This window comes from Filicampus tigris, chromosome 20 (genome assembly GCF_054856515.1).
Source record: "Filicampus tigris isolate MCC_2025a chromosome 20, RoL_Ftig_1.0, whole genome shotgun sequence".
NCBI lineage: Eukaryota > Metazoa > Chordata > Actinopteri > Syngnathiformes > Syngnathidae > Filicampus > Filicampus tigris.
Window position 1 is genome coordinate 412,501 of NC_141236.1, and position 16,315 is coordinate 428,815.

The 16,315-nt window shown below is 41.1% G+C and overlaps 1 protein-coding gene across 5 annotated transcripts in view; it reads left to right on the forward strand.

Moving 5' to 3' along the window:
- cfap206 (cilia and flagella associated protein 206) overlaps positions 1–16,315 on the forward strand; it is a 73,520-nt gene that overhangs the window by 31,267 nt on the left and 25,938 nt on the right. For all 5 annotated transcript variants that reach the window (XR_015083818.1, XM_086018562.1, XM_086018559.1 and 2 more), the window contains exons 4-5: positions 4,676–4,840; positions 6,261–6,469. Coding sequence is in view for 4 of the 5 variants with exons in the window: in XM_086018562.1 (XP_085874688.1) it covers positions 4,676–4,840; positions 6,261–6,469 (374 nt within the window). In the remaining variant the exon portion in view is untranslated. The remainder of the gene's footprint in view (positions 1–4,675; positions 4,841–6,260; positions 6,470–16,315) is intronic.

Genomic DNA, 16,315 nt, shown 5'->3' on the forward strand with positions numbered 1-16,315 from the left:
TTATGCACCATAACACCTGACAAGAAATGCAATATGATATACAAAATCCCATGCAAATCATGAAATAAAATCATATTGGAGAAACTGGACAAACATTCACCACCTGCAAAAAAAGAGCAAAATCATCACATTCGAAACCAATAAATTAAAAAAGTAGATCAAGGAGGCAATTGAAATAAGATGGCGTGGAGACAGGACCATCAACCCGCCTGGGACATCATCCTTCAACAGCGGCGGGGGGTTGGAGCGCAGTCTTGATCGGGTCGGGGAGACTTATTTTGATGGTTTTCCCGACCCGGTCAGCTGCTTTTAGACACGTCATGAGGAAGCAGTACAGCAAGTGAAGTGACATTCAAAACTGTCAGCAAGGTAGAAGTTTTTTCACTGGGAAAAAAGACCACTGTCTGGAAAAAAAGAAACCTTAAACCTATGTTAACTAATACAAAGGCAAGATGAACATCATAGCGCTAATATTATGGTATTAAAACAAATAACTACTACAGGAGAATTGTAGATAACCACAAACAGCAATGTCTGTGTCCAATTGACAAGACAAAAATGCATATGAAGCTATCAAATATCAAATGTAAAATAGAGGGGAAATAAAATACCCTCACTTGAAGCGACAAAAAATGGCAACTGCTGTTCACCTTTGAAGAACGTTTCACTGGTGCAGAATTCACACACTAAGTAAATACTAACTCAGACTGTTTGAGCGGAAACTATTGTTTGGACCTGAAACAAAATGAACATAAGAGTAACACTTCCACTGTCAAATAGCAATAGTATGATCTAGTGTATTGATGGGAAAATTAAGCTTCAAAGTGAGGCAATTAAAAAGGTCAGGACCCACGAGTCAGAGATCAAGAACCCAAAAGGCAAAAATTTATTTGGGCACAAACTAACAACACAAAATCACTGGGATCAAAAATAGAGAAAATTAATGTATGCTCAGGAAGACAAAGTAGCAACTAAAAATCACCTTGCTCAGGGAAAATACATGTAAAAACAAAAGGCGTAACTAGGAACTAGATCACCCGGAGTTGTCCACTCTAGGGGCTGGAACTTGTGGCAGGAGGGATTTGACAGCTAGTGGTGAGACACAACGTGGAGATCAAGGAATCATCTGGCACAGGAACAAGGGGAGAAGCTGGTTAAATAGGCTGGCTTCTAATCAGCCTGATGTGGTTCAGGTGAGTGGGCGAGTCTCCGCACCAGAGTTCAAGCCCCACCTCCTGCACTGCAGAGAGGGAGGAGCGCAGAGAAGGAAGGAGAGAAGCAGGAACTGCGGTACAACATAGTAAGGGGGAAAACGGACCATGACACAAAGATGATTCATTAACCAGTTGTATGTATTTTTAGTCCTAGAGATGGCACTGTTGGCTTAAAGAAAGGGGTTTATGAAATGGCTAGTCAGTATACTTTTAGCCCTATGTTGAACAGAGTGCCATTTAAAGAAGTCAGAAAAACAACTGGTTCATGAAGTATCTTGAAGCTTCATGTTTCAATCACTGATCTATTGTACAGAAAAAAATAAATAAATCTAGCAGCATACAATGACAAAAAAAACCAATGACATTCGTCCAGAAGTTGAAAGTGACACTATACCCACGGCTAATAATTGACAACCTAATTTTGAAATAATTTCAACCGTATTTCCATGAGATGCAATTAGGCAACGTGCAGTTGTGATACAGAAGAGCCATTCACATTTAGTTGTTAGTGTTGCATGTGTTATCAGGATGTCACAATATCCAAATGTCACAATACGATAATATCGCGATATAAACGTCACAATACCATAATTATCACGATACTGTGGGGAGGTTGATATATAAAAAGCTCACCATGCTGTATAAAAGCTCATGATATTGTAAAAAAACATCACAAAATTCTCTTTTTGCACATAACAGCATTCACAGAGAAATAGGCTTGGCCAGTCATGCGCACCTATTGGTTCAGCAGCGCAAAGTATCATTGTCTATATATGTAGTTGTCAGGTTCATCAATTTGACATTTTTATAACACAACATCAATGAAGATAAGATAAGATAAGAATGCCTTTATTGATCCCACAGTGGGGAAATTTTCATTGTTACAGTAGCAAAGATATAGGTCACACAGGGGCGGCGGCATAATGTGGCCATTAATGTATAACATTGACGGCAAACATTTAGGATCAAACCTCTGTAGATATACGCATATACATGTGTATATACACATGTATATACACACCAACCTACATCTACATAAAAAATATGAGGAACACTCATTTCGGCCTGTACATAGTCCAGAGGAAAAAATACTCTTAAGTGACAGTGCTGTAGTGAAATGTAAGGAACAGCATTGGATAAAAATAAAACTAGACTAACAGTAGTGGGGAATGTTGAGTATTGCACGGTATTACAGTAGTGGGGAATATTGGGTATTGCACGATATGAGCTCAGGTGCAGGACTGCACAATTGCACTAATGTCCGCCAGTTTGTAGAGACTACACAATGTTCTTGTTAAAGAGTCTGACAGCAGCAGGCAAGAAGGAACGGCGGAATCTCTCCTTTGCACAGCGAGGGTGTAACAGTCTGTCACTGAAGGTGAAGAGGAAATACGCTCAATTATTGTTACCAGCTCACGAGAACAGAGATAAAGCACAATTTCTGCTTGGCGATGTTCTCGTGACAAGAACACTCCTCTCATACGTTCTGAACTTATCTCTCCGTTCATTTTGTATTTATTAACTTCCAGGATTCCCTGGTTACAAGGGTGTTTCCAACATAAGGGCCGGGGAATTTATGCAAGCCGTTGGAAACACTTGTTATCTATGTGTGTATATGTGGGTGAGAAATTACTGTTTTCATGCAAGCTGTTGGGAGATACGTGAACTTGTTTTCCTGTGTGTGTGCATGTGAGAAAGATTATGGTGTACATGTGTCAGAGCATTACACTGCAAAAACATTCAGTCATATCAACAACTTAGGGTCTTCCTTCTTGCTTTTCCTTCTTCTTTTCACTTTCTCCTCGGAAGGTTGTAATAAAAATAGATGTGAAAGCAGAAGCAATTTCTTCATTGCAAGCAAATATCACATCATTCTTTTATTTGATTTACAATACATATATATATTGTAAATTAAATAACCTAAACATGTTCATTTAGCATAATCAGCAAATATGTGATATCAATTTCAGAATTATTCTTACAGTAGTCCACAATGCTGTTTCGGCTGAAGCAGGCCGACTGAGATGTTGAAAAATATGTGCTGGTATGACAGATTTATGGGACCTTTTATTGGTTAGAACAAAGTTTTGTTCATGTGAGCAATATTATGTTTAATTTTTTGTTTAATATGGTTGTGTGGGTGTGGGCATGGTTTTTCATTGACACGAACTACAAACACAAATAAACATGAGCAGTTGCATGTAAATGTCTCCACAATACTAATTAGCTGTGGTGCTAATAGTTTAAATAGTGTAGTTAACATCAGAGGTGGGCAGAGTAGCCAAAAATTGTACTCAAGTAAAAGTACTGTTACTTCAGAATAATATGACTGACGTAGAAGTAAAAAGTAGTCATCCAAATAATTACTTTAATGAAAGTAAAAAAGTACTTCGTGAAAAAGCTACTCAAGTACTTAGTAACTGTAGCAACATCTCATTTATTTTTTTTTAAAAAAACATTCAATCAGACGAAAATACAAAATAATCATCTTTTGCATGTTCTCCCCGTGCTTGCGTGGGTTTCCTCCGGGTACTCCGGTTTCCTCCCACATTCCAAAAACATGCTTGGTAGGTTGATTGGACACTCTAAATTGCCCCTAGGTGTGATTGTGAGTGCGGTTGTTTCTCTCTGTGTGCCCTGCGATTGGCTGGCAACCAATTCAGGGTGCCCCCCGCCTACTGCCCAAAGACAGCTGGGATAGGCTCCAGCATGCCGACCCTTGTGAGGATAAGTGGTATCAATAATGGATGGATGGACAGTATAAATGACCTACGGTGACCAAACACCTAATATTGAGGCACTTGCTAATGCACACACACACACAGGGTGAATCGGGTCAATTTGTGAGGAACTCATGTGTTATGGTCCCCTTCATCTGGCCTTCATCTGGCGACTAGCGTGGGTCTTAAACATACAGTAGGTGGCATCAAATTAAACTGCACTAATAAACTAACCACCAGATGGTACTGTGGTTGCACAAATGAAAAACAACATGGGCTTTTAAACAGGTTGCTGCTATTAATATCATGACATAACGACAACGATATATCGTGGCAATATTGTGACATCCCTAATGTGTTAAAGTGTGTGGCTGTTTAATGTGAAATGTGCTTGTTTATAAAATCAAGTGCATGTTTGTCATGCTTTCACGAGTTATGATTTGTGTTTAAACTTTTTTTAATGAGCTGCATTATGAGCACGCATTAAAAAAAACTAGTAGAGCTGACTTCAGCCGCTCACAATCATAATAATATTAATAATAATAATATGCATATGTTACATAATGATCATAATATCCATCCATTTAATAATAACAATAACAATAATAATAATAATAATAATAATAATGGTAATCATAATAATTTAATAAGGACCTCTGGCCCTAATTAGCCCAACTTTTCCAATATTTTTTTGGGGTAGTGTATGTTTATGGATGTCAACTCACTTTATGCTTGTATCAGCTGCCTTGCAGAGCATTTTTCCATCAACTGAACTGGGAGGCTTTATGGTGCTCTTAAAGAGAGATAAGGAGCAGCAGCTCTCTGAGCTCACGATGACGGTCACAGGAATTCGACTCTTCAACAAAGCCAGCAAGAAAGAACATGAGATGAAGTTTTCTGAACTAAGTATGATACAGTATCTTAAACTCACACAGTGGAATTGGGTCTTGTCCCACAATGACAGTATTAAAGTACTTTTCAGATCATTAGTCACACAATTTTTTAATAGTTTGGCTGTCCCTGTGACTTATACTCAGGTTTGACTGTACTGTATATAAAAATTAGAGCTTGGACTGGCACCCCAAATCTCTGTTCCCTAATTGTGTTGACTTTCTATTGGCGGTTAGCAAATACTTTTGGTGCATTACCACTTTCTTAAGCATATAATGCCCAAAAAGTATTTAGCAATCGCCAAAAGAAAATAGAAGAAATCGAGGAAGAAGAATAAAATGAAGTCATGCATTACTGCTAGTGGCCACCTTCTTTAGCCACGGGCGTATGTATGAAGGACTGTTGTTATTACTATTAGTGAAAACGTCTGAAACGTCTGTTTTCGCTGAAGATACTGTTACAGTATTTAGTTATAGTATGGGTTTACATTTCTACCGCCTGACGCATTGGGGTCCAGCACTCCTTTTTGGGGGGGAATCTGAATAACCAAACAACACATTTGAACGATGCTTTGAGTGTCCAAACGGCACGAGTGAAGTAGTGCATGCTTTGAGCATATTTCTGAAAGCCCCCATGATTATGGAACGAGGATTTTGGGTGCGGTCTCGGTTTTTGTAAAATGAATTATGCAAAAAAAAAAAATGTCACTTATACTTCTTCTGGAGCGACTATTATGTTTTTTTTTTCTTTATTATGCATTTTTTGACTTGTGTGACTATAGTCAGAAAAATACGGTTATCATTTAAAAATTGGCAAAATGTTTAAAATCATTCCCCTATTCGCAAATTCAAATTTTTGGGGGAACATACCCTCCCACCTTTTTGGATTTAGTGCCATTCTTGTGCTCTTATTGTAAAATAAGATGTGTGAATTTCTGTAGAGATGTTGTGAAATAATTAAGTTACACTGTTTTACTGTAATTTTAAGGGTTTTGTGTTATTATTTTACCAGAATTTTGATAGGTAATATAAAACAAAAGCATTGCCCTAAAAAATAAAATCCCCACACAAAAAGTTCAATTACTTCAGGACCTTTTATCCAAGTTTCAAAATACTTGGTGTGTTGTCCTCAAGTTGAAATACATTCCAACCAGACTTCACATTTTAAAAGATGTTCATTAGTGGGAAATACTGTCACGTTGCTGCTCGTAGCCATTGTGGCTAAACAGTATAAAAATCTCCTAGCCTCACTTGAGTGTAGTAAGCCAGCACATCACGTGTTTGTTTGGTTCTCCACTCTCTTGCTCAACAGAGCAAGAAGTGAAATAGCTGTTGACATGTCTGAAGTAAACAGAAACAGTTTGATTGTGCCTAAAATGTTGTACATGTGTATATGTAAATTAAATTGTTTTCAATTTTTTCATCACTCTTTGCAGTGCCTCCAGTTCTCTGTGAAGCACTTTCGGTGACCAGTGAAGCCATAGAGTATGAGCTGAGTATCTCCCAGAGTTTGGCGTGGAACTACACAGCACTGTTAGAAAAGTATCATGGCAGTCAGCCTGGCGACTATGATGTGTCCCTGGTTCAGCTGACTCAAGCGCTCTACAATGTCAGGCAGTGTGAACATTTTCTGCAAATTTTACTGGTGGGCAAAATGTTATTTTGTCATTGTTGCTTGATTCCGCTTGCTGCAGCATTTTCTTGTTGGATTCCAACTTTGCTGCATTTGTTAATGACACATGGGAACTAACACAGTTAGTTTAGTCACCAAATTTTGTGGTTTATGTAAAAGACATACTTAATAAGGCCTCTTTTTAATCCCGCTGATGCAAGAGCGACAACGGCTGCATTGCATCATGTGACCATCGCATTGTGCTGCGCGACACGTCTGTGACACATCCGCAACAAATGTCGCATACACATCTGAAATTATTGTTGCACGTAGAATGCAGCACGCATTCTCTCTCGTGATTGTTCTGTTTGGTCACATGCTGCGATGATGTACTTAGCTTTACGCGGCTAGGTTCCTCAATACACAAAGCCTCTTTAAAGGTAATTTATTTGTCACCAAAGAGGAGAGAATCCACACCACACAGCTCGTTGCTGCTGCTGCAAAGTAAGCTATCTTGGTAGCGGCATAGTTGCTATGTATGCATGTGTAAAGAAGATTACACACGCACATACCACCTACGGCGCCGCTGTCTTGATTGATTTCACAATACAATTAAATGCATCAACTAGTAATCTAGGTTCCTTTTTAAGTAGGCACGGTCTCCAGTGTTGTTTCTGTCGCTTTGTTCCTTGTTCGGCAAAGCAAAAACGGCGACTGAAATTAGCCAGAAAATGCAGAGGAAACTCCACCCTGTGGTGTTCGAGCAATTATCAGCCGTAGCGACACCCTTCAACTTGGAGTGAAACTACAACACATTTTCAAAACAACGCATGTGGGTTGAGTATAAAGGCAAACTCCGCGTGGGCAGCGACTGCGCGAGTATAAACAAGTATTAAGAATCCCACACTGGTAAATACAAGATTATTGTCATAGCTCATGTATTTTAACATTATTAAGTACATGATTAATATCACAATTTTTTCCAAGAATGACCTAGACTTGCAAACCACACCCACTAAAGGCTTCTTTACACTTCCATGTCGATGGGCGACAACTGCCACATTGCATCACGTGACTGACGCGCTATGCTGCGTGGCATATTGGCGTCACGTCTGCGACATCATCAAATTGTTGCTGCGTATATGACGCTGTGCGCATTCTCTCTCGTGATTGTCCTGTTATGACACATGTTGCGATGACGTACACTTTTCCCTGGCTCGGTTCTTCGAGGGCAATTTATTTTGTTAACACAAAGGAGAGGATCCAACACGTAGCTTGTTGCTGCTGCGAAGCAAACTAGGTTGGCAGCGATGTGGGTGTTATGTCACTTATGTGTGTGTAAAGAAGCCTACATACTGACGTACCACATTTGCCGCTACCGTCCTGATTTCGCAATACAGTGGTACCACTGCTTACGAACGTCTCTTCATACAAAATTTTCAAGTTACGAAACGCCTCAACAGGAAAATATTGCCTCTTGTTACGAAAGAAATTTCAGGATACGAAAGGTAAAAGTATGGGCTGTTACTCGCAGTACGGGCTGCTGCTATCAGTATGGGGTGCTAATCGCAGCTCTAGAGTTTCCTGAACGCAGCATACTCATAGCTGCTCTGCCATTGGCTATTACCTAGCATCTTCCTGGCGTCCCATTGGCTAAGAGGGACACCTTCCGTATGTCTGTGTGTGTGTAGATAGACAGGTAGAAAGATAGATGGATGCAGTGTCCTCGTCATTCGCCCCTCGCGTCATGAGGTGTTCCGATAGTTTTACGTGAATTAGAAACAAGGAAAAGAAAAAAAAGGAGAGAAAATTGTATTTTTTGTCCATACAAACAAAGGAAGAGCTAATAGAAAAGTATGAAAAGGGGATGCGTTTGGTTGATCTCGCCAAACAATATGACCGTAATGTATCGCCAGTCGCCACGTTATTAAATCAGCTCTTTACAAAACGCCAGGCAAAAACCACTTCTGAGAGAGAACATGAACCAAAGAGGGCAAAAAGCGATGAGGACAGGAATTAAAAGGTAAATCTTTGTTTTTTTACATTATGCACAACTCTTTTATTGTGCAATAATCTAATTGCAACATGTATTTGTTACATGTTTTGATGCATCTTTATGCTTTGTAAAATATTTGTCTGAATATTGGGGGGCTTGGAATGGATTAGGGCATTTACATGGAAAACACGTCTCTACTTACAAAATTTTCGTACAATTAAATGCATTATCTAGTCATCTAGGCCCCTTTGTTGTAGCAGGCATAATATCCATTGTAGTCGCTGTCGTTTTGATTGTTGCTCAGCAGGAAAAGCGCTGACCGGAATTTGCTGTAAAGGGCAGAGGAAAATCTGCCCTGTGGTGTCATCTTCAGTATAAGCCGCAGTGACACCCCTCGACTTGGAGTGAAACTGCAACACATTTTCAAACGAATGCTGTGTGTAGGCAAGAATGCCAGTATAAAGTCAAACTGCATTGCCGCAGTAACGTGCTCACAACGTCGCCCGGGGGAGAAGAATAAAGTAGCCTTATGCTGCATTCACACCAAATCCGTTGAGGGCATTTCCAACGGCACGATTCAATTGATGTCAAGTGATGTCCAAAAATGCTGTTGTCTACTGCCAAGAGAAGCAGCCCCTCCCCTCTCCACTGTGCGCGAATGAGCGACTGCAACATTTGGTTTCAAATTTCCCGCAGTCAAACGCCAGCGAATAAAGCGAAGCGTAACGCTTCATCCGCGATTGGTGTGAACGTAGCATTATGCTGCATTCACAACCATGGACATATGGAGACAAAGTTAGGTAGAAGCTCCAGGGATGGAAACTGTTCCAGGGTAACAGGAATGGTTAAAACACCAGGGCCTGCATTTATGCAACCCCTAACCTTAGCTGTCAATTGCTGCTGATATTGTCAAATAAGGATACGGTGGTTGTATGAATAAATGACTTGTGCTGGGAAAAAGACAACTTTGTCTTTGTCTTAGCATACATGGCAGATCGGGAACCAGCACCAACGATAGTTCTTAAGGAGCTGGTCTTGTTCTGTGAAATAGAAAAGACACCAGCTGTGATAGGGTCTGATGCAAATGCACATCATACAATATGGGGCTCTTCCAATGTCAAAAGACAGGGGTGAAGAACTCTTGGAGTTTTGTGTTAGTACATACCTGGAGTACAAACCCCCCCCTTACCCCAATGTCAGTACTTTGTAGAGCCACCTTTTGCGGCAATCACAGCTGCAAGTCGTTTTTGAGAAGTCTCTATGAGTTCACCCCATCTTGCCACTGGGATTTTTGCCCATGCTTCAAGGGAAAACTGCTCCAGCTCCTTCAGGTTTGATGATTTTCACTGGTGAACAGCATTCTTTAAGTCTGACCACAGATTCTCAATTGGATTGAGGTCTGGACATTGACTAGGGCTGTCCAAAACATGTATATGTTTCCCCTTAAGCCACTCAAGTGTTGCTTTAGCAGTATGCTTGGGATCATTGTCCTGCTGGAAGGTGAACCTCCGTCCTAGTCTCAAAACAGTGACAGACTGATACAGGTTTTGCTCAAGAATACCCCTATATTCAGCACCATCCATCTTTCCCTTGACTCGGTCCACTTTCCCAGTCCCTGCTGCTGAAAAACATTCCCACAGCATGATGCTGCCACCATGTTTCAATGTGGGGATGGTGTTCTTAAGATGATGAGATGTGTTGGGTGTGCACCAGACATAGCATTTTCCTTAATGGCCAAAAAGTTCAATTTTCGTCTCGTCTGACCAGAGCACTCTCCTCCATACATTTTGAGAGTCTCCCATGTGCCTTTGTGAAAAGTCAAAACGTGCCTTCTTATTTTCAGATGAAAGTAAAGGCTTTCTTTTGACCACCCATCAATCAAGCCCAGGTCTGTGGAGGGTACGGCTGATTGTGGCCCTATAGACAGATACTCTCGCCTGTGCTGTGGAACTCTGCAGCTCCTCCGGGGTTACCTTTGGTCTCTGGTGGTTCAAGATTTTAAATCTGGTGAAAATGACGTCGGGAATACTTGGGTATATGTCTCAGTTTTACCCGGGAGTATACTGTAAATCCGTTTTGTGCTGAGAGCTCGACAATCTCCGTCTCTTCAAGCCGCCATCTTGGCCAACCCCGATGATCCGCGTTTTCGTCTGGACGGGTATAGCCGGAGAATTACGTAATCACTGTGCGACAACAATGCTTTGACGTCACTTGCACAACTTGTGTTTTCATTAGAGTCAACATGGACTCTCGCGGTGCTGCGTTGGTTATAGCCATTCTCTATGCACTTTTTGCTTACTTATTTGTCCGCAACCAACCACTGCTTCTCTGTGAAAGGTTTAAAAGCAATTCTGACCTTTTGTCGGTTCTCCCGAACGAGTTTGGCGCTGTGTTTTTGGTTTTGTAGAAGTGATGTCAAAGGACGGAAGTTCTTCCAAATAGACAGTATTTGGCTAACTACTGCCGCCTAGAGGCTTGGCGTGCGTTTGAAAACGCACTTCTGCGGTTATGTGTGGATGCATTTTTTTAATGTGTATTCCAACGCAGGCAGGGCGGGGTATAAGGTTGTTAAAAAACCTGTAGACTACCTGTAGACTAACGGCTACCTGTAGACAAAGTTTCAGAGAGTAGCAGGAGGCGCTGGGCGAGATAGAGGGGGGGGGAGAAGCAGCGCTTTGAGCGAAGTATCGACCCCAGGACAATAGTATCGATCCGATTCAAGTACTTGCTTGGTATCAATAATATCGATATTTGGATCGATCCGCCCACCCCTAAATTTTGGTAATCCTAGATTCAGGACGAGAGTGAGAAATGAAGTGCTGGATCTGACATTAGTGAACAGAGGTACATGCGGTTTTGTAAAGGAATGGCATGTCAACGATGTGCCTTTTTCAGATCACATGTACAGTATATTCAGTTCACAATGAGTGGCGACATAAAGGATAGGAAACAAATGGTCAGGAATGTTCGACATACTTATAATGATGAACTTGTCCATCAACTAAGTGGACATGACTGGGCATCAGCGATAACTTCTTAAGAAGACATCGATGATCTAGCCCAGGCCTAACCCTAAACCAAAAATAAGCTCAGCTGAGCACGTTGCGCCGGCAACCCCGTTTGTTGTGTATGTGGTGAGCACGGAATGGTGCTAAAAATTCCTTGCTATAGTCCTGGTCTTGTTTCACTGCAAAATAATGAGCCATTGTCCATAAGATGTAATTTTGCTCGCCAGTTTAGCGTTTGAGCACGCCGCTTCCGGGTTCGTGTCACGCGGCTAATCGGGTGCCAGTATTCGCAATACAAGCAGGTCAGCAAGAACTCCGTAACTAGAAATGGGCAAGATGCTAAAAACTATGATACTGTCAAATTAGTGAGCAAAACCGTGTACTGTGAACTTTCCAGCAATACAGGCGTACTGAAGTGCTGTGAGCTTTCACACGATACTGCAATTGATATTACACTGTGACATCAATATCATGATAAAACTAAACTGATGTTTTTGATATTTTTACAGCACGTTTGTCTGATGAAAATATAATTTCGGCCTGCGATAGGATTGTTAGGAAAACCTTGGCCCGCCGCCAAACTAAGTTGCAGACCTCTACTTTACACAAAGTAAGAAATGCAGTGTGTGTGCGTGTGAGGGCTCGTTTGAACGCGGCTATGGAACGGATTACTCGTCAAAATTTACCAAGTGCCTGCATACCACATGCATGCACTTTGACACAAATGACTTGGAGGGAAGCGCTAATTTAATTCATTGACAGGAAGGAGCGCATGTGCATGTGGATTCTGGTTGGCCACAGACCCTTGCTTGACTGGTTTTCTCTTTGGTGAGACAAGAGAAAATTGCCTTGTCACAAACATGCCCTATTTCCTGTGGGAGTGTGAACAGGGCCAGGATTGTTGAGATGGTCTGCAGATCATCAGTTATGTAGGCCATTGCAGTTGAATCAATTCAAGATGACGACAGCTTTTCCGAGATAAACTGAACGCAAGATGGGAAAATTATAGTTGAAGATGAATTGCTGAATTTTATGGTGATTGAAATGAGAACATTGGGCCAAGATTATATTATTTCACTTGTGACCAGCAGCTTTAGCTCTGAACGAATTGAATCGGCAAAGGCGGTCTTGTCGAAGCTTCTTCCAAACAGCAAGTGCTGGATAAAGTACAGGGGCCAAAAGAAGGACATTAACAATGTTAAAGTGTGCCTGCAAGTGCTTAATGAGTGCAGAGAAGGCATACCAAGATTTGTCTCGGATTTTCTGGATGAATTACCTCCCATGTCAGTTAAGCACCTGGACATGTCGGCACTCCTCGGAAGAATGCAACGAATAAACACTGACATTGACCACCTCAAAACCACTATGAACACTTAGGTAGCTGCTTGTGAAACTTTGCTTGAGGCCTCTGCTGCACTTGATACCTGGATGACAGCCATGAAGAAATTCTCAAGCTTAGGCACATTTATGGATGATACAGCCGGTTCTGTCTATATAACGGTCCCCCACATCCCGATTGGAGGTAATGGGCAGGTGACAAATAGACCCAAGCGTGGAGCTTGGTAGTGAAGGAAGGGCACAGAAGGAAGCAAGTGCCCGAGAGCGTTGTCCAACGTCACCCTACATTGCGCATACTTAAAACTCCAGCAAGGCAAGAGAGAAAGAAATCCGGAATAACTGGGACAGGGACTGGCAGCAAGGCAAGAGAGAAAGAAATCCGGAATAACTGGGACAGGGACTGGAAGCAATAAACTGGCTGTCAAAACAAAGATGGTGAGTGTATTTGCAACCAGGTTTGATCTCAATGTGGATGCCAACACTCTTGGTAATTACTTGATTGAAAAACTGGATCAGGAGGTGAAATGCCGCAAAGTTGAGACGTCACAGAAAAGATATAATTATTTTTGCGTCACTGCTGAATGCCATGAAGTGGCATTTGGCCCACCGGAACTTTTGTCCGACGCTACTACAAGCCTCACCGTCCTAGAGGGGCAGCAGGTGCGCTTAGAGCTGAGGCCTCTAGCTCTAATTATGGACGATATAGCCAGTTCTGTCGATATTACGGTCCCCCACATCCCGATTGGAGGTAATGGGCAGGTGACACACAGACCCAAGCCTGGAGTGCTTGCCGCTTCTGAGGAGAAGACCAGGGTAGCGGCCAACTGCCCCGCAGGCAGCCACAAGGATCACTAATGCGGATCGTTTCCTACACCACTCGCGGCTTACGAGTTGGTCACGCTGTTGCAGACAAGGCAAGTCGCTTGGTGGGTGCCGCACTGCTTGCCGAGTGTGACATTATGTGCCTTCAAGAAACTTGGTTGGCCAAGCAAGATCTGGAGAAATTGAACACTCTACATAAGGACTTTGGTGGTGAGTCCACACCTGATTGCAATATGAGAATGGTTAAGGGTAGGATAGCTGGGGATTTTGCTATATTATGGAACATTAAATATGACCCACTGGTTTTACTATTAGGATTAAATTTACAGAATAAATTTACTATTATAACTGTCTATATGCCCTATGAATCATATGACAGTGAGGATGAATTCTGTGACGACTATAAACTTACCATATCAAGTGCCGCCTGATTGCCTGATAAAAGTTTCACCTGTGTGTGTGTGGCACACGACATCCTGGTTAGACCCTATTGTGACAAATGCTGATGCTCATGATTCACTGAGAAGATGCTGCCACCTCAGATCATATCCCATTTGCTAAATATTGAGAATATTCCCCAGCTCGTCAACAATAGAAAGGCTTCTTCATTAAGTAAATTGGATTGGGCAAAATTAAGGAAAGAAGATGTGGCTGAATACTCTTTGTTGACTGATATCTTACTTAATGATGTTATATTTCTGAGAGAGGTCTTAATGTGTTCAGGTGTGAGCTGTTAGGTTGCACATCATGCTGAGAATCTCTGTGCTATGTATGATGATATTGTGAACTGTCTTAATGCTTGTCTTAATTCCACTGCACCCTTTCATAAATATAAATGCAAGGTACCCTATGACAGGGATTGGTGTGGAATGAGTTTGTGGCTGAGAAACATGCTGCTGTTAGAGAGGACTTTAGACTCTGGTCAATCGCAGGCAGACTCAGACAGGGTGTGTTATTAGATAATGAGAAACTCAAAAATGCTGGATTTAAAAATGCACTCCGTTTTATTAAGAAAAATTAAAACTTAATGAGGGCAGACTCGCTTGCTAAAAAGCTTCAAAATAAAAATGTCGCTGATATCTGGAAAGAGGTTAAGGTCATGAATAACAAGACTCCACTGCCTGCAGATATTGAGGGTGTTCAATCCTAAAAAAAATGTTGCGGTATGGCAGGAGCATTATTATAAAAAGCAATAAAATCCTTACTGATCATGACCATATTAGTCTCACAGGGGATGTGATAGTTAGGGCATCAGATAATGCTATTAATATGCTGCAAAACTCTGAAGCATGTCGTATGGATTGCATTAGTGCAGAACATCTCAAATATGTCAGCTACAGACTCAATCCACTGCTATCCATTTGGTTCACTGGTCCTCTTGTTCATGGTATCTTGGCCAACTTTATTATTTCTGTACTGTTAGTGCCAGTACTTAAAGACAAGGCTGGAAAATTTAATAGTATAGACAATTATCGACCAATTGCTTTAGCCAGTATCTTTGTCTAAAGTACTGGAAAGAATTCTGTTGGCAAAGCTGAAAATGTTTGTCCCCTCAACTGATGATCAAACAAAAACATAGTATTGATCTTTGTATCCATGCACTTAAAGAGATTGTATCAAAGTACAGAAGTCTTAATTTGTCTGCATTTTTATGCTTCATTGATGCAACTAAGGCTTTTGGTAGACTTAACCACGAAAAGCAGTTTTTCAAATTGCTGTGTTGAGGTGTACCTAAACTATTAAAAAGAATTATAGTGTATTGCCAATCAAACATTTCAGGTTAAATGGGAAAATGCTGTATCATCTCCTTTTTGTGTCAGTAACGGAGTAAGACAAGGAGGAATATTATCTCCTATTTTATTTAATATCTATATGGATGATTTATCAATTCAGTTAAATGGGTCCAATACATTTAATGTATGCAGATGACCTGGTGCTCTTTAGCCCATATGTGCTGGTTTGCAACAGATGCTGAATATGTGCTCCCTCTATGGCAGGGGTGTGAAAGTCAAATGGACGGAGGGCCAAATACAAAATTTTGCGACAAGCCGAGGGCCGGACTGATAGAATGTTCATTGACATTTTTTAAAATGTCCAGATTGATCGGGTCCTTCGCGCCTGCTAATGATGTCACGCTTTATGTATCTGTAATATATTTCTTTGTGTCTATGTTTGTCACACCCCTGGCTGTTGTGTTTTTATCTTTGGAGTTACTAAATAAAAAAATAAAATAAAGTACATGCTACTTTTGCGAGGCAGCTCGTACGTCATTTCTCCACGTCTCCAGCTGACCCTATTTTAGAGTGGCAAGGTATGAATGTGGGTGATCCTGTCAGAAAACACAGACCCGTATTCCACGTGACATGTCTATTTATTGTGGTCTGCAACAACGCAGACAAAGAATAACCAGCAACATCATCCAATGGATATCCATTTGTTAACAATATGCCTAAACATTACAATTCACTGTATTAAGAAATTAATCAGCCAAACAATACATACAATACACATTCACATGTTTCATCACTAGAATAGTTAGCATATGAGCCAAAATAACTAACTAGTGTTCATCAAAGTGACATCACTCACGAGAACATATATAGGCTATTATGTACAGCAGTTACCTGACACGAACCTAAATTATTAAACTCACCTTTTAACATTTACACACAACAACAAACGTGGTGAAACACGGGAAATCTGCAACTACTGAGT